This window comes from Syngnathus acus, chromosome 6 (genome assembly GCF_901709675.1).
Source record: "Syngnathus acus chromosome 6, fSynAcu1.2, whole genome shotgun sequence".
Taxonomy (NCBI): Eukaryota; Metazoa; Chordata; class Actinopteri; order Syngnathiformes; family Syngnathidae; genus Syngnathus; species Syngnathus acus.
The window spans coordinates 1,335,933-1,363,459 of record NC_051092.1 but is presented as its reverse complement, the minus strand read 5'-3'; the positions used below and the strand labels follow the sequence as shown (position 1 = coordinate 1,363,459).

Below are 27,527 nucleotides of genomic sequence, written 5' to 3'. Positions count from 1 at the left end.
GAAATATAATCCTCAATGAGACACGGGAGGCCACGTCTATTAGGGCGACACATTAGCAGCCAAAGTGGTCGAGAGTGACAAAAGGAACACAGACATAAAACCAGCCAGCCGCAAAATAAATTCAAAGTGATATGAACACGCATATTTAATTTAACGTCCTTGTTATGAAATAGGCAGCGGCATTTTAGCAAAGAGGAAGCTGCCTGATAGCTGACCTGTAAAGAATATTTTACAATCGAGGAAGTACGCAATTGTGTACCGCTCCTTTAGTCCAATAACAGTTTATGTGATAAATGTTAGGGTCCCTTTTAAGGTTAAGTCAAAATAGGAAAAGGTTAGTCATTAAAAAAATTTTTTACTTTAGAGTAAGTGGTTCAGCTAGGGTTAGGATCAGGCAGGGGCGGAGCTACACTCCGGTGTTTATAGTCTTGTCTGTTGTGACTTCCTTACAGTCCGTAGACCGTTCATTACATGGTTCAGCCTGACTTGTGGCAAAAAAAAAAAAAATGAGTCAAAACAAGTTAGAGCTGCATATTTTATGAATTTATTTCCAAATGTAAACTTCACTATTCCATGCATACGAGTTATGACAACATACATGATTCAACAATCTTGTTATTTTTCATTTTTGCATAGGACATTGTCACAATATATCGTCTAACATGTAAAAAATAATGCCATAGAAAGGTACAGCAGAGCAGCTAAGACCAGCACATTACATTACATGTGGTTGGAATCCCAGGTACTGTACAACTGTAATACTTGTTGAGTGTAGTGATTTTGGTTTGCTGAAAGGGGGGAGAAAAAAAACACACAAAAATAAAGACACCTGAAAGTTAACTGTGAGGTCATAGAAGAATGTACTGGCCGTAGCTGAGTCGAGAGTTATTTACACATTACATTAGAGCCGTGCCGGCCCAGAGAGGGATGGGAGGGGCGCGGCGTCTCGGAGTCACGACAACAGGCAACTGATGGTGATGAACAGAGGAGAAACGCACATGAGGTATCAAGAGAGCCACATTGCACTGAGGACAAACAGGGGAGAGGCAAAAAAGCGCACACCACCTGCACTAAACTCCTTCTAAGAGGCCGCAACATCCAAACCAAGACGATAGATAAAACCACCCGTTGCAGCGCACGTAACTCTTTGATGCTCATTTCAAGGTATGAGAATCAAAGAAGGTCCATTAGCAAGCCCGGCCGGCCTCGGCCGAACCAAATTACTGCGACATTCATATTTCCCTTCATAGCCTTTGGTTAACAACTTCACACCCAAGAATCACACTGTCCCTCAAACAAAGCCCTCACTAACTAGTCTTAAAGGTATCCCACCCCAAAAAAAAAAAAAAAGTTAGCGGGAAGACATGCTTGACGTTTTAATTGGCTCCACGCAAGGCCCCGAAGGGGAAATACGAGGAGCTAGTACACCTGGGAAACAATGAGGATCGTACCTTGCGCACGATTCACAATGTGGAAAAACCTCACAGTCATTTGTCTCCCCCGCTAGAAAAAAAACAAACACGTATAGCGCAACTCTCAATCCTTTGGAATGGTCGGGCTTCGTCTATTAGCATTCAAATATGGACACCCGTGTACTCGCTAATTTTTCACCTAAAAAAAAATTACGTAATTCAAGAATTTAGGGTTGGGTTATTAATTTTTTTGCTATTCACTTAAATAGCACAGGTCCACCGTACATCATTTAATTGTGTTACATACAGAAACCGAAAGATCACATTAAATAAGAATTTAAAAAAAAAAAAAAAAGCAAGCTACACAACCAAATGGTTTCAAAGCAGAAAATATTCCACCTAGTATATCAAATATGCACAAATCCTGTACATGACATAAAAGCAGTTAAAAAAAACTGTACAATGTGTGACACTAGCTATTTACCCTTGAACGTGGATGTTTTGGCACACAGTTGCATCCATCAACCCTGTACTTTGACATCAGTCCAGAATATTACAACACGTTGTCGCTTTAAATATGCTTAGTTCATCAGTCAATCCAATCGAATGCATTTTTTTTACAATAGGCAGTCAACTATTAAGCAGTACAATGTGATTAGGAACCTCATAGGTTAAAGTCCTTTTTTTTTTTAAGATAATTTTTCAATGCTGACATCATCCCACATGTTTAAACCAGCACATACAATGCGTGTGTGGCTCATTTTGCAACTTTGAATCAAACGCATGAGAAGGACCCTGACATGTTGTGATTTTTTTTTTTTTTTACATATATAAAACAAACACAACCGGTCGTTTATTTACAGAATAAGAAGCCTGAAGCAGAAAACAAACAATCCATTGTTTATTTGTGCTATTTGTCGACCAGAAGCTACACCGGGTGTTTGGAAAGATACCAACAACAAAAAAAGCCAAATATTTTTCTAAGAGGTATGATCCTGAAAACTATACACACACACCAAAAGAAAGCAATAATACAAATTAAGAGTAAATACGGATTGGTGCTACACACACATGGACCAAAAAAAAAAAATCAAAAGCTGTTTGGAGATGGTTTTCTAGCTTTTATCTTTAACATGTTTTTCCCATAATAGACCGACTGAGGGCAACACACCTGTAATGTTAGAGGACAACTTGGTTAAAAATGTCAACAAGGTATTGTATTTATTTATAATTATTTTTATTATTTTTTTTAGATTTACCTTTTTTTTTTTTTTAAATAAAATCTGTGGAATCACAATTCCAAAGCAATGTCTTAGTCTCATTGCTTAATTTTTATTTTCTATTTATTATTTTTTTGTCAGATTTCAGGTCATTTCTTTTCTATGACCACTGTGATTTTTTTTTTCTGTAGAAGACAATTTTGTCCACGTGTGTAACGCTCAGGGTCACTTATCTCAAGGAAAACAACTCGAAAGAAGAAAATCAGTCATTCCATGTGAAATGAATATACATAGAGGTCAGGAAGTTTCATCTACTAACTGTCGCCCACCAGTTGAACATTCCCTGTTCGTGGGAACGTGGAGGAATTATGGAGGACAAGCCCACATGGAAGCAAATGCTCGTCACCCTGACATCAACAGCACTCTGGTGAGTGGATGGCTGTTTTTTAGTTTTTGTTTTAGCATAACATACAAATCAGCTATCAATGACCTGAAAACGATGGAAACACAAACAAAAACACCCCCCACCCTGAAAAGAAAACCAGTCATAATGTACAAAATGGTGTTCAATGGCCTTTCTCTGTTGAATTATTCAAGTAGTTTTTTGGTACAGTGAGAACATGGATGGGTAGGATGGAAGGATGGATGGGGACATTTCCTCTTTCACATGTCATCATGTATTAAGTCCAGTTTTTGTTTTTCTCTCTCTCTTAGGGGCGTTTCATTTCAGCCTCAGGGAGCCCAAATTGTGACTCGGGCAGGATGTTGTGCAGAGGCAGGTGGGCCTTGAGAAGGAGGGAGGAAGGGAGGGAGGCGTTCGCTGGACACTGACCAGCAGTGAGAACAAACGATGCCACCCATGCTGTATACGTCCCATGGAACCTGAGGTCATTGTGCAGTTTATGGATTAAGAAAAGCATGCAAACCTGCACATAAAGGCTGCTCAGCAGCAGTTAAGAAAATTGAAAACATTATTATCCTCAGTGGTTTCTCTTACTAAAAGTGACGGGAATGGATCTAAGGAGAAGATTGGTCTCCAGGGGGATGTGGCAAGAGCTGCTGCTTTGAAAAGAAAGATGGCCGCCAGGGCGGGGGCGAGTCGGGGGAGACAAGGCCCGCCATTCATGGACGTACACCTGCCGGAGTTGTTAACATGCGCGCGGCACCGAGGGGGGGGGGGGGGGGATGAAGCGCCATTCGCCATGGCAACGGTCTGGATGGATGCGATGGGATCAAAGCAACGCTGCATTTGCAAGGAGGATGCATGCGGACGCGACGGAAGTTGGTTTTTTAGCTCGACTTACATGTGCAACCGAGCACACGAGTCACGGCGCAACACCAAGATGATATTTTCATTTTTGCTTGGAGAGGTTAGAAAGCAGCTGTTTAACAGTATGAGCTTTGTCAAAAAGGGGACTCCAAGAAATGGTCCAGTTTCACTTAATTGGTCGGAAAATGATTATTTATTTGCTACGAATAATTATTCATCGATCTTTGCACCATAAAATTATTCAAATGTTAAAGTCACTCATAAAATTGGTCCGGTATGAACTTAATGTCCAACGTTTCAGTACTTTTTGCTGCACTCTAAGCAGTTCAAAAGTTTAGAGAAGTTGAATGAAGTTAACCTCTATTTCAAATGCATCTTAGGTTCATCATGAAATTTCACACAGAAGCCAAATATTTCCGTAGCTAATTTTGAATCTGCCTGGTCTCGGTGGTAGCGTTGCCCCCCCCCCCCCCCGCCCCTCCCCCAAGTTGATACATTTGCATAAGCAGGAAACGAGGGCGTCTCCTCTTCTGCTCGAGTCGTGATAAACCTCTTCTCTTGTTTTATCAGGAGGCGCCTTTTCCCATCTGAACATTGCAGACAGCTCCACCGACACCCTCGAGTTCCTTTCAAGCTTGACAGCTTGACGGCACAGGTAGAGCCAGACGGGTGACATGACGTTGCTTGTGGGATGTTTTGCAGGCCTCAAATCATCCCCGTGAATTACTTAGTCTTTGGTACCGACCCCTCCCCCACATTATCGTCCCTTTGTGTCCATTTGTATTTAAACAGCTGCTTTGAAACGTATCTTTATAACCCAATTCTGGCTGTTTGCCGCAATAAATGTCCAGCGAGAGAATGGATGCCGCAGGAACGGGGTTAGTGTGTTTAAAAGCCGACATTTTTCCACGCCGCTGTTGTTTATAAACGCCTCTGACGCTCCCGATTCCCAAAAAGGTGCTATCAGAGCCGTAACAGCTATCGTCAAAAATTTGCAACCAGACGTCTCGTATTTAATTATCTGACTGCGGGATGTGTCAAAACGCACACGGGCAATATCTCCCTTCGCTCGGTTCCGTGTTAAAAGGCAAAGACGGATAAATGCCGGGGGGCTTGTGTTACAGCTCTGATGTGTCGTTTTGTCTCAAAAGAGGCTTAAAATGATGTTAGAAGGAAGTCAAGCTGGCTGGCTGGCTGGCTGGCTGGCTGACGTAAAAGAGTGCAATGGTGTGTTGAGCGTAAGGCTGAAATATACACATGGGTACATGTTTGTACGTCTACATATATACAGATATATTACATGTATAATTCTCCATATAGAAAGACATACTGCGTCTGTGTGTGGACTGACTGTTTCCCTCCATTTGTTCAAGCTAACAAGGCCATCCCTGAGCAGGGCAAAAAAAATCCAACCAGTGGTTGAACTTCCGAGTAAAGTGATGAGTATATTGTGCATTTTGTGTGAAGTATCGGAGTATTCAGAGAAACTGTCTTCTATCCTGAGGTGTGTGTGTGTTGTTGTTTTAGCATCTGTGCACACACACACACACACGCACGCACACAACAAATGCTGGGTTGTTTTTCCTCAAACACTCGCTGGGTAGCTGAGCGGATTGGATTACTTTTACTCAAGGTTAGGGTTCATGATTTTTGACCTAGCAGATTGGGTTGGCGACTGGGTGAAGAACTGAAGTTGAATTCAAAGGAATGTAACATGACTGGTGGCTAGCTGGCTCGGTGGCTAACACCGACATATTGTTTCTTCTGTTGTATCCTTTAATTCATAAGTATGTGTTGTTTATAGCCCAATTGGGATTAAAATCTTGATCCAACTTAATCTTCAACCCAATGGGTTGGGTAATAATAACACAGCAATGGCTATATCCATCTTGGACCTGATGCTGTGTTTGCGGTTTCACCCAATTTGGGTTACTTTTGACCCAACAATTTACAGTGTATGTGTGTGCGTGTGTGTGTCTATGGCCTTTCTCATCACCTGTTTGAAAAGAAAAAAAAGAAATATTTTGCTAAGACTCATCAGGGCATCTGTTGTCTAAGTCATGTCGAGTTGCTGCACACGGACAATTAGAAGAAAAGTCGAGACATACGGTCGAGAATGTAAATATTGCCATCTGGGAAAGGCATTACCTTCTTATGGGATCACACGTGTCATTGCTCGACAATAAGCAGTTCTGTACAGTATGGTACACCACAGCAAGCGCGGGATCAGCAAAGATGGGGGTCGCCGCTGACAAGTGTGCAACAACATCAGCGTTATCATGACAAGAACACGCTGGAGGCGGAAAGTGCGAAGTTCAGTTTAAGGCGAGCTGGCGGGACTGAGGGCGGGGCTCAGGGTGGGGCTGAGGGTGGGGCTGGAGGCGTCCGAGCGGCTGTAATCGCTGAGGGAGCCGGGACGGGCGGCGTGGCCCGCCACTCCCCCGCCGCCGCCACCGTGGGGCCTTTTAAGCATGCCGGGCTGGAAATCCGAGTGGCGCCGGGCGTGCTTCATCAGGTGGTCGCTTCGCATAAAGCGTTTGTCGCAAAGCGGGCAGCCGAACTTCTTTTCTCCCGTGTGGGTGCGGTAGTGGCGGGCTAGCTCGTCGGAGCGAGCGAACTTCTTACTGCAGTCGGGCCAGGTACAAGGGAACGGACGCTCTCCTGGACAAAACAGAAGCAGGACAGTCAGTCAACTTCAACTGGGAGTCATCCATTGCATATAAAAGTTTCCGTAAACAAGCATTCTGTTGCCCAATTCAAATGATAACTCCACCCACAGAGTTTCTCTAGTGACGATTTATCAGCGAAGGATCCAGCGCCACTTTCAAGCGTGGGCCACCAGACACAACAATTTCACGCAGACACACCCGCATTCCCTGCAGAGTGAATCCGAACCACAAGGTAAGCAAAGCTGCATTGAATTTTGCTAGATGCACAGAATAATGTTGAGCTTGGTGAAATAATGTCATTGTGAAATATTTCATTGTTTTTTTTTTTTTTTTACGCTGGGCTCTCCTTTCAGATATTGCTGTCGTCATGGTAACAAAAAAACCACACTCGCCATTGGACTGGCACCAAATGGAGTAGGTTCTCCAATCTTTCAATTGCATTACACGAAGCCAGTCCCTTAAACTCTGCACGTTTATTTATTCCAAGTGAACCACCACAAAATTGTCAGAGACTTTGATGTGTATTTTAAAGACGATCCAAAGATTTACTCATCAACTTTTCATCAAAACATGCCCAGTCACCACCGACAAGAAAGCTCATATTAATCAATCATTCAAAACTTTGAGATTAAACATAACATAATGAATAAATATGATGGGAAAGTAAGCTTGCGAAACCGAGTGATTAATTTTGTTGATGAAAATTTGTCTTCGTGAAAAGAGGAATTGAAATAAATTCTGCCTCTAAGTCGTAGGACTGTGGTCATGTGGTAGGCGGATGACGTCATCCAATTTGCGCTTATGATTGTCTGTCAAAAGTTTCGACATGTGATATATACATGTTTGCACTTAGAACTAGTTGGTTCTCCTTGCAGCAACCACAGTGACGCATGGCGGCAAACTTGTGGTCGAACATCTCATGAGCATGAACGAAAACTCACAAGAGCATATCAAAGGTAGGCTGATTTCTTTTGCTTTTGTTTTGCAACAAAAAGGTGGAGCAGCCTGACAATGTAAGAATGTTAAAGCCTTCTCTGCTACAATATAAAAAGCAATGACCTAAACCCTGAATTTTGTTCTCTTCATTTTGTAGTTTTTCCTCACGGCTGCACTGCTTCAAGTATGTTTATGTAGACATTACATTTCTTTTGTCCAATCAGATTTCAGCGTCTGTGTCGTCACGTCAATCTAATCTGCCCAGAGCCTTCAAAACCACTAGTACTGGCTGACGTCAATCAAAAGTCCCGACAAAGTGAGAATAAATGTCTTCTAAATTTAACACACCACATACAAGAATGTTGTTGACAACCCTGCCAAGTTTGAACGATTAGGAAAAATCATCAGGTCTATAAAATGAGTCTTGAAAACCATCAAAGCCAGACTTCAATAGATTTACTTTTTAGTGTATTTTAACAATACGACTGATTGTTTCTTTCACCAATCAAGATTTCAGGTACCCAGCCCACAGTGAGTAACAGTAAGCATTCTGTCCTCTGATTGGTTGGTTCATTCAGATACCACAGTAACAGGAAGCATTCTGTTCTCTGATTGGTTGGGTGGTAACAGGAAGCATTCTGTTCTCTGATTGGTTGGGTGGTCAAAGTAAACCAAGTTTGGCTAGCAAAACACATCAATACATTTAATAATCAGAATCGGGTTCAATGTTTTAAATGTTTGTCATTTTATTAGACAAATACCGTATTGGTTCTATTATGATGACAGATTTCTCCCAATAGTTTTGAATAGTTTAACATCAGATGGTGAGAAATATTGAGGAATAGTTGGAATCTAAAAAGAGTTCTTTTAAAACCGCCGTTGAATTCTCCAGATGCATTCACAATGGGTCCACCCCACCCTTTTTCCAGCGTGTAACTATCTGCCGCTCGGCGCATGGGAAAATTACACCCTAACCCCCGTTTATCGGGCAATAAAAGTGGGCTTTGACACAAATCTACTCAAAGCCAGATGGTACCATATATCTTGTGGTTTCCTTCTATTCTATATAATGTGGAAACATTGTGTATGGAGCATGAAAGCAGCCTCGCCATGCTTTTTGCTTGACAACAAAGGGTCATATGTTCCTCTCGGTATTACAGAGCACAGTTTTTTTGGACCTGACCTTTATTCCCCAGCGACGTGCGGTGACGAAAAAGAAGTAAACACGCTTGCACGTTTAAAGGTGCCGTGACAAATGAGCGCGTACGAGCGGGTCCGCCAAATGCCTGCTTTGTTCTGCGGTTTCCCTCAAGGCCATAATGGAAAGAGTTGCCGCCTAGCATCAAGCTCTCCTCGTACGCGACTTGATGCCAGCAAGAAGACGTTGGTACGCGTGTACGCCATCGCCCCCGCGATACTGCAACAAAACACGCAGACGGAGCGAGCAAGTCTAGACAGCCCGGTCTGTGTTCCTGACGCCTCACCTCAACTGTCGGCAGACCCACTGGGTCCTTCCTACTTTCTACTCCCGCCGGCTCTGTGTTAATTTACGACCGTGTTTCCATTCAAATGTTTTATCACAGCCAATGCAAAGTGCCTGAGTGTCTCTTCTGGCTAGAATTCAAAGCTGTAAATAACCGGAGCCTCCAGAAACATACTAGTGTTACTTCTATGGCCCTCATCTCATTGATGAGCATCATGATGGTCTGATTTCATACCTTATTAGCAAGAGCAACAGCCGGCGTGGCCACCTGGCACTGCAAAAAAAAAAAATGTCTTCGTGACTACTAAAAGTGGAGCTTAAGCTCGACATGCTGCTTAAGGCTCGGTAACCAGTGTAACAGATCCAACAGAATTAATATTTAACCAGACACCAGAGAGCCAGGCTGAGATGTCCCCAAGTCCTATACAGACAGCCATGATGGGAATCATCAGGTATCCAGCGGCAACCCGCTGTGACCCTTGAAATTATTTAGAGCTCCGTCACTGCTGGGGATTGATGGACACGTCGCCCCTTTGTGGCCCTCGGATAAATTTAACACCAGACTTAACCTCTAAAAAGAATGCGATGCCCCAAATCATAATGTGGGATTTTCACGAGAGGAACTTCCAGGAATACCTTAAGAGATTAAGGGAACAGCTACTTTGATCCTGAGTGGAAATAAGCCAATGGTCGGGTGCAGCCATTAGTCAGCGTCTTGTCTGTAAAGAATGCACAAGATGAATTCACTCGTTCCGATCCTCTCGAGCCCAAAGGTGAGAATTTTGAAGGTGGTTTTGGGTATCATCTGTTGAAAAGAGCCGACCTCCGGTTCAACTCTTCCAAAAACGGAACTGAAACGGTTTGTTTGGCATCTTCGCATGTTCTGTTTCCTTAATTATTTCCTCCTTTCAAATATACACCCTACCTTAATTAATCAGCAGGTATTCATTGAGGAAGAAATGATAAAAACAACCTTAACAATCCACTGAACTTGATTTCAGGACGACGTATTGTTGACGTCGGTAGCAACAAGTCAACCGTTACGCTACCAACAAAAATGATCTTAGCTAGTGTTCCAAATAAAGGCAAAACCGTTCAAAATTTAGAGATCCATCTTTTTGATTGGACAGCAAAGTTACGTCATCTTTTTTTGCAAATAGTTTGAATTGGACAATTCCCTGCTTGGTTTCAATAACTGTTGCTTGATTGCATTTCCATGTGGACTCATGCCATCAGCTTTAGGTCTGAAAACAAATCCATGATGCTACAGTACATGCATGCCAGCTTCCCTTAGCGGCACGCTTCCCTCACTTAGAATCGCAAACGGATTGGTTGTCCCATCCTTGGCTGGTTGCCACATCCAGGGCGTGGTTGGTCTTTCTCAGAAAGTGTCCGGGTTGGGCGTAGGGGGGGGGGGTCAGCACTGAGGGAAGAATTGCCTAACGGAACACACTGACCCAGTTACCAGGAAAGAGAGTGACTGCAACTGTACCTCGTGCTCCACGCAACGTGATTATGTCACAGGTACTGCAGTTATATAAACACTCACTCTGAGGTCACTAGGTCAGTAAGTAAACAGCTTATCTCTGACCATGCCCCCCCCTCCCACATCCTTGGTTCATTCACGCCTAAGACCATCGGTTTCTGTAGGAAGGGTTAAACCGGCGTCACGAAAGCCGGCCTGGTCCCGGCGAAGGCGAGATGTAATCACTTCTTTGACGTGAGCGACCGTGCGACAACTCGGCTCGGTCACCTACTACAAACAAAACACTCCAGCGTATCAAATAGGAGCAGATAACATTCCTGCCGTGTCCTCGGGCATGAAAGCAACACATCTTGTCGGGTGAGAAAGGTTGGCTGGGGGAAAATTGTATAATTTGAAAATATCTCAGACACAAAAAAAGAACACAAGGTGCAGACAAAACGAGACTGGTTCCGGTGGTTGGACTTGGCACACTTCTGGTTCTATGACCTCTGACCAAACCGGGGCCTGCCTCTCTGCCAGCAGACAACCACCTAATGTAAAAACTGCTAGTCTGCTGACGAGTACAAACAGTATGCCGAAGAATCCCAAAATTGAAAAATCAGACAACCAAACCAACCGCGATTCTTCAGTCCCTTGAGGGACAAAAACGTCTACTGTATCTCACAATCCTATCTTGTACCAGCGTGTGAAAAGGGCGGGGTCAGGTGCGTGCCACGGAAACTCAACTCAAGCTTCTCGGGAGAGGACTCTAAAAACATGGAGATCTTTTGTCGTTATTGAGAGAGACCATTGAATGGGCTTGCCAGCCCTTGTGGGCCTTATAGCTGTCAGGTTGTGAACAATAGCAGGAGGACTACCCCTGTAATGCATTTCAATCAGACTCGCGCGTACTAACCGTAACGCTCTTCCCTCAATCCGCCGCACTGCACGGAAGATATTGACATTCAGTCTAGAGACACTCGGCGGCGAGGTTACGTATGACCCGTCCGATTCCTGCATACACTTAGCCGCCCGTGCATTACTTCATCCCCTTAACTCTTAAGGGAGCGGCGGGCGGGCGGGGATGGCTCGCCTCCATTGACCAGCTCATCAAATTTGCCTCAATTAGTTTGAGTGGGCACTCTCTTGCAACCTTGAGTGCACGTTGAAACAACCTGCAGTCTCCTTTATCTTTTCAATCCTAGTTAACTAAGGACACGCAACCAGTCGTAGTCATGGTTATGTATGTCCGCAGGTGCCCCATTACCCGTAAACCCGCAGGACAAACTTGTTTTGCTGATGAAGTCCGACACTAGACCAGACACAAAACCTCGGAGGAGCCCAGAAGAGGAATAACAGAACCCCCGAGAGGCCTCAGCGCTGCTCGATAAGACGAGATACAGACGGAGATAATGCTCGTCTGTTGCGGAAAGACGTTTGTTTGACGCCCTTTTAACAGACCGCGTAGATGCTGTTGTTTATAACGTAACGGCGTGATGGAGCCTAGAAATGCAAATCTTCGTTTCGACTAAATATCTTTAAAAAAAGCTGGTTTTGGGCAAGACCACAACTGGCCGCCAGTCAATCACACAAAACACTTAGGGCTTCCCTGTTTGCTTCATTGACGGGGTCCATTGAATTCTCCACACCTTGTGCTGAGGGCCACGCCTCAACGTGCCAAACAAACATTCTGTGATTTACCACACGTCATGCATACCATAGTGAGCATCGGCAAGAAACGAAATACTCCCTTTAGCTTCCTCTCTAACAAGTCCGAACTCACAGATAGAACCCAATGATTGGCTAACAGGGGTGCCTCAGAGGTCTCATCCCGTCAAACGCTAATCAGATTAGCCACACATGCAGCCCAATACAGTAAATGACCTACATCAATGGAGGGCATTGACAGTGAATATATACCACAGCTCACCCCACCCCCACCCGACCGCACTCGGCGCTCACCGCCTTTTGCCACAGCGCCCTTGCTCGCGTGCAAGAAATGTTTTGTTGGCTTTTTGAACAGCGTGCAGTGTTCCACAGGTCTGAATCTTCCTGCCACTGGTAATGAACACCAACTGGCAGGTCGTCTCCGCCACAACACAACACGCTCCAGCACCTATTTTCTTATGCAGGCTGGAGGGAGGGAGGGAGGGAGGGGCCGCCGGGGTGGGAAGAACAGAGCGGCTTTTATAAGAATTATCCCGTGCCACACTACCTAAAGAATACTGACATTTGTGGGCGATTGAAAGCAGCACGGCCGTGGATGTGAATGACAGAGGTCTTTCTGTGTTAGGAGTGGCCATCATGGCCGCTTCATCGCAGTTAAATCGGGTTTTATGCTTCAACATGAGCCAAGAAGCATCCCGTTAGCGCTAAAATGCCCATACTGGATGTAGGTTAGAATGTGAATGTCACATGTGGCGCAAGCCTTGTGTGTCCTGTACAGTGCGGTAATACAGCACCACATGATTAGAACAGGCACGGCAGTGGCTTCCACTTTGGTGTTATTTACATCCCTGGCTTCAAGAGGATTAACTAATACCTTGTTTCCACTGGACACGTAACATCCAGCTGCACGGACATCAAGCAAACATTGGATTCAGTTTGTTTAAGTTGATGGAATGACCACCAAGGTCAATGGTGTGTTTGTTGTTGTTTTTTTGAAATGCCACTCAAAAGTGAAGTTGAATACAATTCACGTAAGGCACGTTTCATATCGATGATGGTTAGAGCCATCGGCTTTATTGGAAATCGACCACGGTGGCCAAGAGGCAAAGTTGGGAGGTAGTCATCGGATTCGACCATTTTGGATGGAGAACAGGAGATGCCAATATATACCTAAAAGAGGTTCCAGGCAAGAAAACTGAAGCCGTATGTACTAAATGCTAATTTGTGGCCACAAAATAGTACTGTAATCTGTAGGTCGGAATTAGTTACTGTATAACATAATCACAAAATCCAGCTCTGGATTTACAGGTCAGTCCAACAGTTGTGAGCTAAACTGAAGTCTACAACTGGTTGGAAAGGTGACTTGACTATAGCAATACAACTTACCGTAATTTTCGGACTATAAGTCGCACTGGAGTATAAGTCGCACCAGCCATAAAATGCCCAAAAAAGTGAAAAAAAAACATATATATGTATATAAGTCGCTCCTGAGTATAAGTCGCCCCCCCACCCAAACTATGAAAAAAAACCGCGACTTATAGTCCGAAAATTACGGTATTTCCTAAAAGCGCAGATGCATGCGAAGTAAGTAAGAATCAAACCTATAAAATCAAAAACAAAGACAAATGATGGAGATGAAACGCAATAAAACACCACAACAATGCCAAGTGTCGAGTATCATGCTGAGTCGAAAGCTAAAGAATAACATTTCGTTTTATGATGAGTTTGAATGAACATAGAGGAGTTTTGCCTAACAAAGGTCATTTGAAAGGAAGAAGAAGACCAGCAAGAGAAAAAGCTCAATGCCTACTAAGTCCTAAGAGAGATAAGGTGATTCTATGTATCTTGAAATTACCTCTAAAATGTGTGGGAGCCAACATTCCAAGTTAAAACCCAAATTTGAGACTACTTAGTGAGAAATGGATCTGTCATTCGCAGTGAAAGGAAATACGACGCTTTGCTAAGATAGAACCCAGGAGCAGCAAATACAATGAAAGGGGCCTCAAACTTGAACCTTGTGGAACACCATAACACAGACGGGCAGAGCAACACTGACGGACGGGTGAGTAAACTTGAAGTCATTCGCTCATTGTGAGAATGTTTCAGGCCAATGTAGTAGACAAAATGACGATGATGGGATATTTTTAGGGGCAGTGGAGACTTTGTCACATGCAAAAAAAAAAAAAACTACGCAGGCCGCATTCCTTAAAGCCTCATGTTTGCAGGAAACGGGAAACTGCTGATTTTCTCCCGACAACACTCGGCAGAAATATCGGTCAGCTGAGAACGGCTGCTGGAAATCCTGCCGTGTGGCGGGTAGACACACTGACCTCTTGTGCCCGTGTAACATTTTGACTTAGGATGAGACCCAGACTCAAGCAAGTGTGGGAAAACCCCATCTCCACCCGGGCGGGCTACCTCATCCCAGCCACATGGGAATACTGTGCCCTCTTTGTCGCGACACAAGCAAAAATATCAAACCGCTGGAAGAGCTGCAGAACAAATCATGGCTTTCTCTCGCTCCTTTTTCCTGTGTGGAAATTGTGATCATTAAAAATGGCCCTTACTAATCGCAGCTTCACAAAAATAGAGGGAGAGCATGAATAAGGGCAATGGATGTGTTCTGCTAGCGCCAGGTGCCGCCACTTATTTTGTCTGTATCAGAGGAGACCACAAAAGAGGCCCCAGACAAAAACTCAATCCAGCTGTAAAATATGCCATTAGGCGCTTTGTCTTGAAGATTTATTGACCCGATTCCACCTCAGTGATGCCAAAAATTTTGAAGAGGTCCTATATACTGTCAAGACGGGCCTTTTGTGAAGAGGTCCTATATACTTAGCAGGGGGGGGGGCACAGAAGGCCCGGCCTGTTGTTTTATGAAGACCTGACTTGTAATGAGTTTGTCAGGGGGGGGGTGGGGTCATGTCTGTTTTTGGAATACAGCCGGCTGCGTGACATAACCAGAGTACAGTAATGAGACATACTTTCAGTACACCGTGTACTCGCTAACCAAAAGACGCTCACGGGAAAGCCGGTCTTTGTCATTTGGAATCGTGATGACTCGTTGCTCAGATCATAACTCAAAGGTGAGATTGTTTTACAAGATGATATTAACCTGAGATTATGTTTCATGTTTGCTTTGTGCACGACAGGATGCCCCGCCTCCAATGCTGTCTGGTAACCTTGGACACCTCCCATCACAACCAGTTGCTGCTTTCAAATTAAATGCACTTAAAATCATTGTGCCAGCCAAAAAAAAAAAAACTAAAAATGAAATTTTAATTAAAAAAAAAAAAAAAGAGTAATTTTTAGCATACATGGCCTTTCCAAAAGGGTAACAGAACCACCGGTAAATCTTGCTCCTTGAAAATGTATTGCAACTTGGTTCATTTATTGAATGATAGTTTTTCAACACGAGTCCGAGTCCACGAGCGCACGAGTCGTGTGGATGGAGTTCTAGCTCCTCTCCCGTTGCCAACTCGCATAAACAAAGACCGCAATGACGGCATTTACACAAGTAGGAACGTCTGGTACTTGGCTCTCTTTGTTGGGAGCCTATAAAAGTGTTCCCCCCACTCTGCAATTACAAGCTGGGGCTGCCGATCGGCGCTCTCTTCGCTCGACTAGTTGGATCTGGAGGGAAGCACAGCACAGCACAGCACAGCCGGAGTCTGGCTGTATGAAAAGCACTGCAAGGTTGGCTGAGGCAGCTCAGCTGAACTCAGATGACCCACATTCTGTGGCCGTCCAATGGAAGCAGCGCAAAGGCTTGTTATTCTCACAGATTATGAGACGCGCGCCAATTGCAAGTTACGCCAAACACAACGTTTGCTTGAAGGAATAAGAAGCTGAGATATATTCATGTGGTCAAACCGTTTGAGCACCATTGCCACCCCAAAATCCTGCCGCAAGTGACGATCCAGCATTTTTTCCTGTCTTTTGCCTTGTAGACAGAATCCAGCAAAGTGTGACATTGCCGTCCGTGTTGCCGTGGCATCCCGCGATCAAATGATTTGATGCATGAAAGGAGACATCTGGTGTGATGTTAAATCAAGACAGCCACACTTTAAACACAACAAGGCGGGAAATGTGAGTCTCACTTTTTCCTTTTTTTTTTCCCCCCACGTGTCCATGTTCTGGATGTACGGCACTGACCCTCAATTTTTTTCTTTTACTTTTAGCATTAGCCATAAAGCAAGACAAAGACTGTCTGTATAATAGCACAAAGAACTCTTCGCAGAGGATAAAGAATATATGACAGTAGGTTTTGTGATATTGTCTGTTTCTATATTTTGTGTTTGAATATCACAAGGCCACCACAACGATGGCGTTTATATTTTAGCATCAAGCTAGCGGGGGCAAAGTTGTCGACTCGTTTCAAGTACACAAGGTTTAATTCCCTTTGTTTGATGTTTAGTTTGACAGCATGACAGCGCATAACAGGCATGACAACATTTCTATCGGGGTCACACGTTTCCTAAAATCATGTGAGTGTTGATCACATCCAAGCAATATAAGTGATCACCCATTCTGCCATTCTTGTGCTGGTCAACAATGAACGTGAAGGCCATTTCATCTTGATTGAAATGAGCCTTTCCTTTCAACACAATCACCTTTGTGAGACCTGAGCGCGTGGCTCTTGTGTGTCATATGTGCTGCAGAGGGGCTGGCTGCATGTGCAAAGGAAAAAGGGAAGGGAAGGGCTTGGAGAAGCTGCAGAGAGGAGAGGAGGCGAGGCTCCTCCGTCTGGTCTGGTCTGGGCTCAACTAGTAGAGTCTGTTGCTGGCCAGATCAGCTGGCAGCCTGTCTAGCGGGGGTGTGGCACATCACAACAAAGAGCTTTGGGCAGACACAGTTCTTATCAACCCCCTCAATTTTGACCCGCATCTCCATCCATTTGACCAGCCCTCCCCTCCTTGCCGTGGCTTATCCACAGGAATGCAAAGCAAACCTATGGAGTTGCTTTGAGAAGGTCATGGGTTGCATGTGCGGAACTTTTAGCATGCTTCCGTCATCATTTAGCCCGGAGACTTCATTGAAGTTGTTGTCGTCATTGTTGAGAGAGTAAGAAGAAGAAAACAAGGGCCGGAAGTCTGCATTGTGCGTGCATTGGCGCTGCAGCTCGCTTGAGCGAGGGGAGGGCTGCGAGTGGAGGAGAGCTAGCTGTGAGACGCGAGTGGGAGTGGCACTATTTTCGGCTCCCACCCTCCGCGCAAACGAGAAAGGAAAGTTCACCCAAGTTGAAGGGAACAATGCGAGCAAGCCAAAGGCGGCCGTACACACAATGACAAGCAGGTGAAATGAAATGCGCAATGCGTTGCAATGCAAGCACGTTTCCACGCAAGTCCAACGAGCACACGTGCAACTGACCTGTGTGCGTCCTCAAGTGCGCCTTGAGGTGCGACGATTTGCCATAAACCTTTTCACAACCCGAATAGTGGCATTTGTGCTTCTTCTGCGGGGACTCGGGCTCGTTGCGACCTCTCGATCTTTTGCCCCTTTGTTTGAGCGACGGATCCGAGATGGTGATGGTAGGTGTGGCACCGTTCGCATCCTCCGTCAGGCCGCCCTGGCTCTCCTCCTTGCTCTTCGCCTGCTCGCCGAGCACGCCGTTGGGAGTCTGCTGGTTAAAATCCGCCAGGATCCTGGCCACCACGTATAGGGACGAGTTGTCCTTCACCACGGGTTCTTTGGCGTCCTCCGGGTTCCTCGCTGGGGAAGGCGACGGGCTGTCCGGCTTCATCTCCCGGTTGTGGACGACCGCGCGGCTGGACATCGAGACAAGGCACTCCGCTGCGAAGTGATCCATGACGTCTTTCAAACAACCCCCCCACTATGACATCCAAAAAAGAAAACGATGGCGTGGGCTTCGTGGGGGAGAAAAGAACTTGTTCCGTGGTTCCCTTTGTGTGGCGGATAGAAGGAGGTGGATCTCATCAGAGAGACTTTACGCTCTTCATACCCGGCTTTCCGAGTCTCGTCAGCAATAACATCCTGCGTGACGATCGCAAGCGCGCACAAGTCTTCACCCCCCTCCCCGAGTGAAGGAGATGAAAAGGAGCAAGTCTTTGTTCAGTGCGGCAACTCTTGAAAGTTGGACGCGTCAACTCGTCCCATGGTTGCTTCAGACGCTCTCCAGCACATAGTGAGAGTGTCTCGGAGCGCCTGTCCCTGCAGCCTGTATCCATGCTGGGGGCGTGTCCTGCACCGGCACCGCGCCGCTGCATCGTCACCGCGCCAAGCTCTCATTGGGTGCAGCGTGGCCCCAAAAGACTCCGACACGCAGACACTTTCAAAGTCTCGCCACAGGTTGCCACTGCTGCCTTCGGATGCGCACTGCCTGAAAGGCGGCACGTTTTGGAGCTTGACAAATTGACAAATGGGATTAGCGCGTCTGTCTGCAAAGCACTTTTGGGCTTTGAGTCTCGGCTCCGGCCTTACTCTGCTTCCTCTCAAACTGTGTGAGGTTCGTTGAAGCCTAATTAGTTAATAGCCTCGTCTCGCGAGGATTTGAGTGGAGTGTGCAATTGCCTGCAGGGCGACCGATTGAAGGTGTTCATTGCTTCTCTCCTCTCTAAAAGTCATCTTAGGCCAATTTAAAATATCTCAATTGTCCAGAGATGCAAAGATGAGAGGAAAGGTTTGGCTTTACCCACTGCTCTGTTTTCTGTTATAAAAGATTGAGCTTTTAACGACAGGGTTTGGACAATCACAAATTCAAACCAGCAATTAAAGAGGACATCAACTCCCAGATTTTCTTTGCTCTAATATGTTCTCTGCAGCCCAATTAGTCAAAACACAATGTTTTGTTTGTGGAATATGTGACATAAATAGGTCAAATCCACCTGTTTGTAGTCATTTCAGAAGGCGGCCATTTTGCTACTTGCTGTCAACTGAAAATGACATCACAGTTGCCAGGTCTCAGCTCACAACCAATCACGGCTCCGTTTTCTGAAGCTGAGCCGTGATTGGTTGTGATGACGACGCTTGGGAAAAGTGGAGTTAGATGTGATGTTTTTTTTTTCTTCTTCTTCTTCTTCTACCTCCACAAACCTTTCTCTGAGAAACTCCGGGGTCTCTGCCAGTTGGCATGCAGCCAGACAAGCACAGGCAAAGTCTTCTTCAGATCATCCTCAGGGAGCACACAAGTGGCACACTGTGGACGTGAGAGCTGTGAGATCTTCATTGTCATCATTGGACCTTTTTCTTTTTTTATCTTGCACAGCTCACTTTATTGGCTTAACTTTATGTGTAGTTTTTGGTCAGGCCACCGGATGTGGAAATTGGATGCCACCTGACAGGAAAGCAAATTAGTCATGCAAAGGACACGTGAATGACAGACTTATCAAACATGTTTTCATTTCAGGATGTCTCAATGAGAAGAATGTTCTTTTCATGCTTATTTGGTCAGAAAAAGAAGATTGAGGGTTTTGGAATAGGAGCAGAAGTAAGTATTAGAGCGGCTTCTCTGCTGCAGCTGATGCACTCCTGTGAGAATGAATGCACACTTTCAGTACGGTGCACAAAAGCAGCGCTCTAGAATGTTCTCAGTGTTCAGCCCGAGCAAGGCGACGTGCCATTCAGAGGGCCATCTGGATGTATTATTTTACATATTCTTTGCTCGCCAAAAAAACATGACGTTCTCGCGTTTCGTGTGCGACTTCTTCTCGAGGAGAGGGTCTATTTCCTCTTTCTCAGGGCGTTGTGCGAGTTGTGTCGAAATATGCGAGTGTTAATCAACTCCCGGGCATACGGCTACCAAAAGAGTAAGGAAATCAGCTGCAGCTTCGAAAACCACAGAGAAGAAGTTGTTGGGTTTTTTTTTTTATGATTGCAAATCCTGAAGTGGATGGGTTTTTTTTGTTTTTTTTCTTAAACTCCGGCAACGTGATGGCTCCGGGGACCTTTTGTACTCTGAGATAGCTGTGTAGTGTCTAGCATTGACATCCAGTTCCAGGGCAGATTGGCCATTTCACATTGTTTGTAGTAGGAGAGAAAAGCACAGCCTGACCACTTTGACAGTCTATCTGGCTGTCATGCCAAGGTCAGAGTGGCAAGGGAAATAAAACGAAAAGCATGAAAAGTCACAAGGAGATTTAATCCGTTATAGCTGTATTCTTCTTTTTGGCAGGTGGTCAGTGCTGTAACCTCTGGCTTATTTCCAGGGATTGATTTTCATGTCTGGGTACAAAATTCAGAAAAACACCAGTATTGTCGAGGTCAGGGATAGAAAACTTAAATCGTGGAGGGGTTGGCATGGAAGGCAATTATGAACAATTCGTAAACGCAGTTAGTGTTAGCACAAAACATTCAGGCTCCTACTAGAAAGCAAATATCAGGAAAAGCCTACGAACAAAATCTTAATTTGATCAGAGGCACTTTAAAGAGGGGCAGGTGTGCGCTGACAGGGGTGTGTAGACTTTTTATGTAAGTAAAGCTGACAAATACTAGCTTTTCAGAAACAAGCTTCCACCAGCATTAGCGACTTTGTACTTCAAGTGTATCAAACTAGCGACAAAAGAACATGATTAAGGCTCTCATCATTTTCCTCAATGAAAAAATGTACGTCATCAAGTATAAAAAAAATCAAATACAAAAATTCCTCGCTGGTGGTGCAGCTGTTACCGATATCCATTTCTCATGTTTATATGTTTGCGATGCGTCGAAGATAACAAATGTTAGCATTAATCTGTAAACTCGCTACTGTTTTAGCTCGGCTTCTTCAAAACCATCTTTAAGAACACCACAAACGAAACCAGCTAACGGCTCACTCCGGTGTACAGTGACCTTATTTAAATTGAGACATTTTCTTCCTCTATTCATTAACTAACTGCTTTCCGTGATCTCTAAATCATTGACTGACCTTCTGTTTGCATTTTGTTTTATCTGAAGTTACCCTGTCACAAGTAGCAGAGCTAATATAGACGTAACGGGCTATTATCAGGCAAGACAGTATTTTTTTTCCATGTAAGAGGAAAGCTGACACAGCAAAAAGAAACGAGTGCTAAAGAAGTTACTGACGGAATGAAACTATAATCTCGGTACTTATTTGTCCCATTGTCTCTCTTATGTTGCTTACTCATCCTGAATGACACACCATCAACGGTTCTTGTGACTAATGATGACAAAGCAGGCTGCTATTTCACCTGTGTAGAAAAGAAAAGAGGATTAGTCAGAAGATAAATTTAAATGGGACGTTGAATTTGGAGTCCGGCATATTTTGATTTATCGCTGGGCTACAGGTGACTACATATTGATAGTGAGAAACAAACTGTGGGCGGAAGGCGGGAGGTGTTTGAGTGCAGCGGTCGGTCGCGTGAAGAGCTTCAGTGAGTCACAAACTACATGTTAGTGCCACAAAGCCTGCAGTCTAGCAAGATCTACTGGTTACGAAAAGCCCCGAAATGATTTAGCACTTATCAGCAACTCTGCTCACATAACTTGCCTGGCAAACAAACAATAACATAAGTCAAGCTACAAGTACAAACGAGGCACAATGCATAAGTTGGCGAGAAACAGCCATTTGGAGGAATGAACATTTTAAGCCCCGGTATTGCACTTCATATCGATATCATTGTACTTAATTTAGATATCTCGCCCACAAGAAAATAGAGATGAGGGTTTATCACTCCAAAATGTTCAGGCAGAACTGGCGTACATGTGGCACACATTACCGTCAGTCGTAGTCAAAGGGCGGAGGCTAAAAGAAGGTCACTGCATCAGTTGGCACGCTGGTGGGAGGCGTCCATCTAAGATGGAGTTCACTGTGGTCGTCATCCTCCTTCTGCCGCGCCTCCAGGCTGTCCACGTTCAACCACACAACAGAGGCAGCCTTTTTCACCCCTATGTTAATCTTGCCCGCCTCCCCCGCCTTAATGCCGCCCGCCTCCCCGGCACGCCACCACAAAGAACAAAGTGCCGGCCGGCCCCCTCTCGCTGAGAGAATGTTGCATAAACGGATAGCAAAGCGCTCTGTCGCTCGCTGCCTCTCTCGTACGCACAAAGTTATGTCGGTGAACCCGAGCCGCCGTCCGCGTCACTCCGCTGACCCGAGGATGACGCCCAACCTCGAGCGTGTGCGGTCCTTATTGTTCCCTCTCATGGCGGCATGTTGGCTTTGTCCACGCAACACAATACAGCTCAAAAGAGCAAAGTGAAGCGGACGCATTTTTGTTTTTGCGCCCATTTACTGGTCAGCGGTGACCCTATTCACGATGCATTGATCAGTGCACTGGCCGGGGAGGGATGAGCCTCGCAGGCACTGGCTATTCAGATGCTTGCATGAACACGTTATGCTGATGCCATCGGCGTTTGGGGCATCCTTTCAACAGAGGCACTTAACATAGAGCATCCATTTTTGACTACTTAGGAGACTTGACAGAGCACGGTGTCGCCGATTGGCGCTTGACTCTGTAGCTAATATTTAACCACGTCTTCAACGTATAATGTAGCCAAGTGGAAATGACGTCACGTTGTGTCATGATGTTCATGTGGCTCTGTTCATTCAGGGGCGTAAATTGGATCTTCTGAATGTTTCAGAAACCGGACCATAACCCAAATATTGACCGCATGCAAATGTTACTTCAAATAATTACATTTAGACAAACAAAAATTATGGAAAACCAGCCTTTACAATCAAAATCCAGGATAAAAAATAATATCCAACTAATATTCATCCATCTTAAATTCTTAAGGTTCATAAAATTGAAGGCAATTTGGGTATTTTAGTTCGAAACACAAAGTTGAGGCAGATGATTTGCCTTTGCGGGCCACACAAAATGATGTGGTGGTGCATATCTGGCCCCCGGGCCTTGAGTTTGAAACCAGAATTGGCTGCTGTTATTTCCTGTCAATGTTCCAACAAACAGACTTGCTTTGTTGTGTGTCAATGAACATTCTGGCCACAAAACCACGAACAATTCATATTTTAAAGTTGAATGATTGTTTTGAGACCCAAGAAAAACACATTGTGTCGCTTTTCCCTTTTTGCATCCTGTGGCTGTAATAATGTGTTTTCCTAGCTGACAAGACTATTTACTAAGCAGTTCGAGCTAACTCTAAAAGTAAACCAAGTCTTTTGCAATTAGAAAAGGTTCCGTCACCACGTGTGTTTACGCAGCCTTGAGTCAGGGTGCTCCCAAAGTCACTGGGTTCACGAGTGGGCGTGGCTACCCACAGTACTCGTGCTCAAGGCGGAAGTATTTGCAGGAGAAGTCAACATTAGCGAAATCCGCAATATAAAAAAAAAGTATGTCGGATCGGCATCCGACGCGTCTGGTGGTGTTGGGTATCGTAACGCGCTTTTTATCCTCGAATGACCTCGCAGTGATGAGGCGAGAACATCCCGTTCGTGAGTTATTAATAGCTCGCTTTGCGTCACCCAACTGCCGCGCTGCTAGACACGCAACGGAGCCGCTAACAGTGCCCCCCCCCCCCCCCCCACTAAAAAAAAAAAAAAAACACTTATAAAACAGCGAGTCGACGTCCTTCAGCTGCCAGTGTGTCACAGCCACTTGTGAGGGACAAAGCTGAACGTTACAAGAGCCTTTTCCTTTCAAAGTGGAGGAAATGAGGGAGGACAAACTTGCTTGCACGTGGGCTGCTATAAATCACCTGCAAAAACAAATCAAAACATTCCCTCGCAATGGATTTGGTGTAAATATTTACAAACAGTCTTGCTGCTTCTGCTGTGGCCCCACCACGCAGGTCCACCCAGGCACAAGAAGAAGAAGAAGGAGGAGGGTGGTGCCTGTGTTGTGATTCAGTAATCCCTTCCATGCTGTGAGCGCATGCACAGCTTCACCACACCTGCAGCTTCAAGTCCAAAGGCCACACTCGGATGACGCATCGGGATGTTCCTCGTCAGCCAAAAGAAACGTCCATTTCATGAGGTGTTTCAATGGCAAACCGTTCCATGACATGACCTAACATATGAATTGACAATTTGAAAGAGGAACCGAGTGCACGTCGGGCAATTTCGGGATCACCCTCGGCAGTTTCCCAGCCAAAGTCGACTGACTTCCTGCATATGTGCGGCAACTGATTTAGGGGATTTTGATTTTGGAGGAGATTCATGTGTATGGAGCTCAAGTGCAGATCAAGTAGCTCGTATTGAAGCTTTAAGCTCTTCGCCAGCATTCAAACCTGTAGATAATATTTCTGGATTTGATTGACGCTAGCTTACGTTAGCTAGCTAACTTGCTGTATTTGCACCACACTGATGATTATCTTTCTGCCATTTGCTCGCTCTTCAAACGCCATCTGTGTTTGGGATCATCCTAGTTTGTAGTAATTAGCATTGCAAGCAAGATAATGACAATGCTGCTGTGTTCAGCAAGATTAGACAGGTGCTTGTCCACTTGCTTTGACTCGGGCTTTACGGCAATCAGCCAAGGGGGAGATTGGAGAGACGACGACCCGTGCTTCTGCTCTGCCTTGTGAAGGACTTTGTGTTAAACTGGATTACGTGGAAATGTGAGCTGGCTGATTTATAAATATTTTCATTATGTTGTCGAATCGTCTTCAATGCGGCTCCTTGGAGGGAGATAAGCTATAATAAGAAGACGAGCCGGAAACCAAGCTTCGTCTAAATTGAAATGCCAAAACGACAAATTCACGGTCGTGCGCTACACGTTACACGATAAGAGCGCGATGACGTCATGGAGTTTAATCGCCTTTATTTCGACGGAGTGCCAACGTGTTGACGTTGTCGAATTAAATTGATCAAAAGTCATGAAGTCGGCTTCTTGGCTTCTCTGAAATCAAAACAGAACTGGTCAAACGAGTTGGTTGAAGAACAAAATGTGTGTTGACAGTAATAAGGAGCGTGTCTCTTATCTAATTTAACAACTCCGCACGCAGTTGGGGTGTGGCAATAAAACCTGTGAGCGTCGTGGTATGAAATTTGCGGTTGATGTGAAGTGTTCCCCGAGGCTGATAAGCAGTAACTCACGTCAGGAACTCGTCTCAAAGGTCACGCCGGTGCTTCTATTGAATTTGAAGCCAATCCGACAACATTTCTTTCCACCACTGATTTGTTGGTTGAATCTTGTTTGGATGTTGTCAATGAGAAGCAGATGGAGCTTGTCGAGCTTTTGCATGTCAGATAATACTAATGAGCCTTTCTTGGAAACATCACTGGATTATTTTTGAGCCACTCTGGCAGATGTCCGTGACAAAAATGGTTGGGTTCAGAACAATAATCTGGCACACGGCAGTTTGGTATTATACGGATTCATTTTTTTTTCCTCCCTCACAAGATTTGAGCAGTCAAGATGTGGCTCCCATAGCGGCTAATGTGCTCCAGCAGTGCTTGACTCGGAGTTCAAGTCTTCCTTTGATCCCTATAAATGTCCGTCCATCCGTCTCTGGTGTGCGAGTCCCGCATCTGTTTTTGTGGCCTTGCTGGATGAGGAGCCGCAAGTGGAAGTTTACGCAGCTGAGCGCACGGCTTTCCCCCCCAAGTCAGAAGATCTCGCTCACCGCTCCCTGGGAACGGCTTATGGGCTTTCCGTTTCGACAGAACAAGACTCTGCAATCACAAACGAGACTTTTAGGCAGCCGGTGGTTTTATAACACCTTCTGCCGGACATATGGATTCCCTATTGACCTTTACGTGGCCCCACGGGTCGACATTGGAAGGGCCCCTATATCAGCATGTGTTCTCAGAAGAGTAGAATAGAAATGTGCAGCCAGATGGAACTTCATGGAATTCACCATTTGGGTGGGTGTTGCAGGAGCCGTTCTGAATGGCGGCGTCCAATCAAGCCATCCGCAGGGTGTGTACAGCAGCCTGCTCCGATCTCCAGGAAGTCGTTAGCCACCGGTCGCGCTCGGCTCGGCCACGCCTCGTTTCTGTCTACTTCCCTAAAAGTCGTTTGTGCTGACAGAGCGACCGCTCCTCCGAGAGTACTCGGTTTCAACAGCACCCCTCCCCCCCCTTACCCCTGACCCTGTTCTGGCCATCACTGAGCCCCAGACATCAAATTGTGGCTTCCTTCAACATGCATGCAAGCAGCTTTTAGTCTTCTTGACCTAGATGACTCGTTTATAATACATGCGCTGCTCTCTACGAAGTCAAGGGAACGTGTCTTAACATGACTTACTCTGAGCAAACCACAATTCCTTGGCCTCAAAGTCCAGCCATGTGTTTAGTCTGTTGTGAAAAATGAGACGTCAGCAGCCTCACGCCATCAACTGTTTCTTTCTTTATCTCTCTCTTTTCATCCCCGTAATAGTGCTTTTAACTTATTTATCTAACCGTGCACATGCTTTGTACCTGCTGTTTGCTTTCACTAGCCGCACTGAGGGACTAAACACACCCAAGTGTGTCTCAGGTGTGTATTTGTGTGTAGTCTGTTTGCTAAGCAACCGGCGTGTTGTCGAGATGAGCAAAGCCCAAAACACGCCGGTTGTATTGTGTTGTCCATGCAGGTCAGTGCAGATTTTGGCGAGCAGCAGGATCAAGCCTTCGTTTAGTATGTTTTTGTTGTTTTAAAAGTCCAACTGTTCGTTTAAAAGCAGCAGGTGGGAAAAAAAACGTCCCCAAATTGCTTCTCCTTCCAAAGGGTTCACATCCAAATTGTTTGTGTCAGTGTGTGATTTCTTGGTGGTTTTGGCTCTTCTCATGGACAAAACACAACATTAGCTAAATTATATTCATCACAGAGGAGGAAAAGGATCATCAAACTTCCTCTGTGACCTCGTGGTTAGAACAAAGGGGCTGTGTGAGTGTTGAGAGCGCCATCGTGTGGTCACAGTTCAGGTTACTGACCTTTCAGACAATTGAGATATTGAAAAAAAAATCTTCAAGTGGGGTATCGTTATTAAATAATGCTAATGGTAAATTCATGAAAGGGTGAATGTTGTCCGTCTCGTTTTATTCATCGTCTCCTCTGAAGTGTTAAATAATCTCTTCCAAATTCAGTCACTAACGGACATCAAAGCTCTTTAATGTTTGCTTACGCAGGGGATTGAGGTATTATCTAGCCATTGTGTGTGTGTGTGTGAGAGAGAGAGAGAGAGAGAGAGAGAGAGAGAGAGAGAGAGAGAGAGAGAGAGAGAGAGAGAGAGAGAGAGAGAGAGAGAGAGCCCAGCCGGCCAGCCGGGCACATGGCTGTGTTGAAGTACTTTTTGTTAATTAATTGAAAATGAAGTTCTCTCTCTCTAATTGGGATACGGCCACTGGAGGAATGTGGGTGACACTCTTCTTTTTCCAAATCAGGTAACGTTTTTAACTGCGTACGTGTGTGATGTGGAATGTTGTGCGTGATCTTTTTTTGACTCATTTAAATCCTGTAAATGTTATATTTGCGTGACAGACAAAATACTTCCACTGCAGAGTGAATTTGGTTTTATGTGTAGTCTCAAAGCAGAACTGATTAAATTTGTGTTTATTCAACTTG

General features: G+C 45.1%; 1 protein-coding gene and 1 long non-coding RNA gene across 2 annotated transcripts; one reads left to right on the top strand and one right to left on the bottom strand.

The window, feature by feature from the left end:
* Positions 1-528: 528 nt before the first annotated feature.
* Positions 529-18,381, bottom strand: klf13 (Kruppel-like factor 13). The gene is made up of 2 exons (XM_037254050.1): positions 17,494-18,381; positions 529-6,563 (listed from the first exon to the last, which is right to left on the bottom strand). The coding sequence occupies exons 1-2, from the start codon at positions 17,930-17,932 to the stop codon at positions 6,223-6,225; spliced, it is 780 nt and encodes a 259-aa protein (XP_037109945.1). The 5' UTR covers positions 17,933-18,381; the 3' UTR covers positions 529-6,222.
* LOC119124289 lies at positions 6,686-27,012 on the top strand. Its single transcript, XR_005098244.1, has 7 exons — positions 6,686-6,803; positions 6,925-6,985; positions 7,447-7,527; positions 14,062-14,185; positions 16,074-16,212; positions 16,305-16,383; positions 23,830-27,012. It is a non-coding gene; the product is annotated as an uncharacterized LOC119124289 (long non-coding RNA).
* Positions 27,013-27,527: the final 515 nt, after the last annotated feature.

What these genes read in the sequence shown, in the direction of transcription:
- klf13 (XM_037254050.1), bottom strand. Translation starts at nt 17,932, where the DNA reads ATGGATCACTTCGCAGCGGAGTGCCTTGTCTCGATGTCCAGCCGCGCG. An exon ending in GCACTTGAGGACGCACACAG is followed by an intron (nt 6,564 to 17,493) that starts GTCAGTTGCACG and finishes TGTTTTGTCCAG; the next exon opens with GAGAGCGTCCGTTCCCTTGT.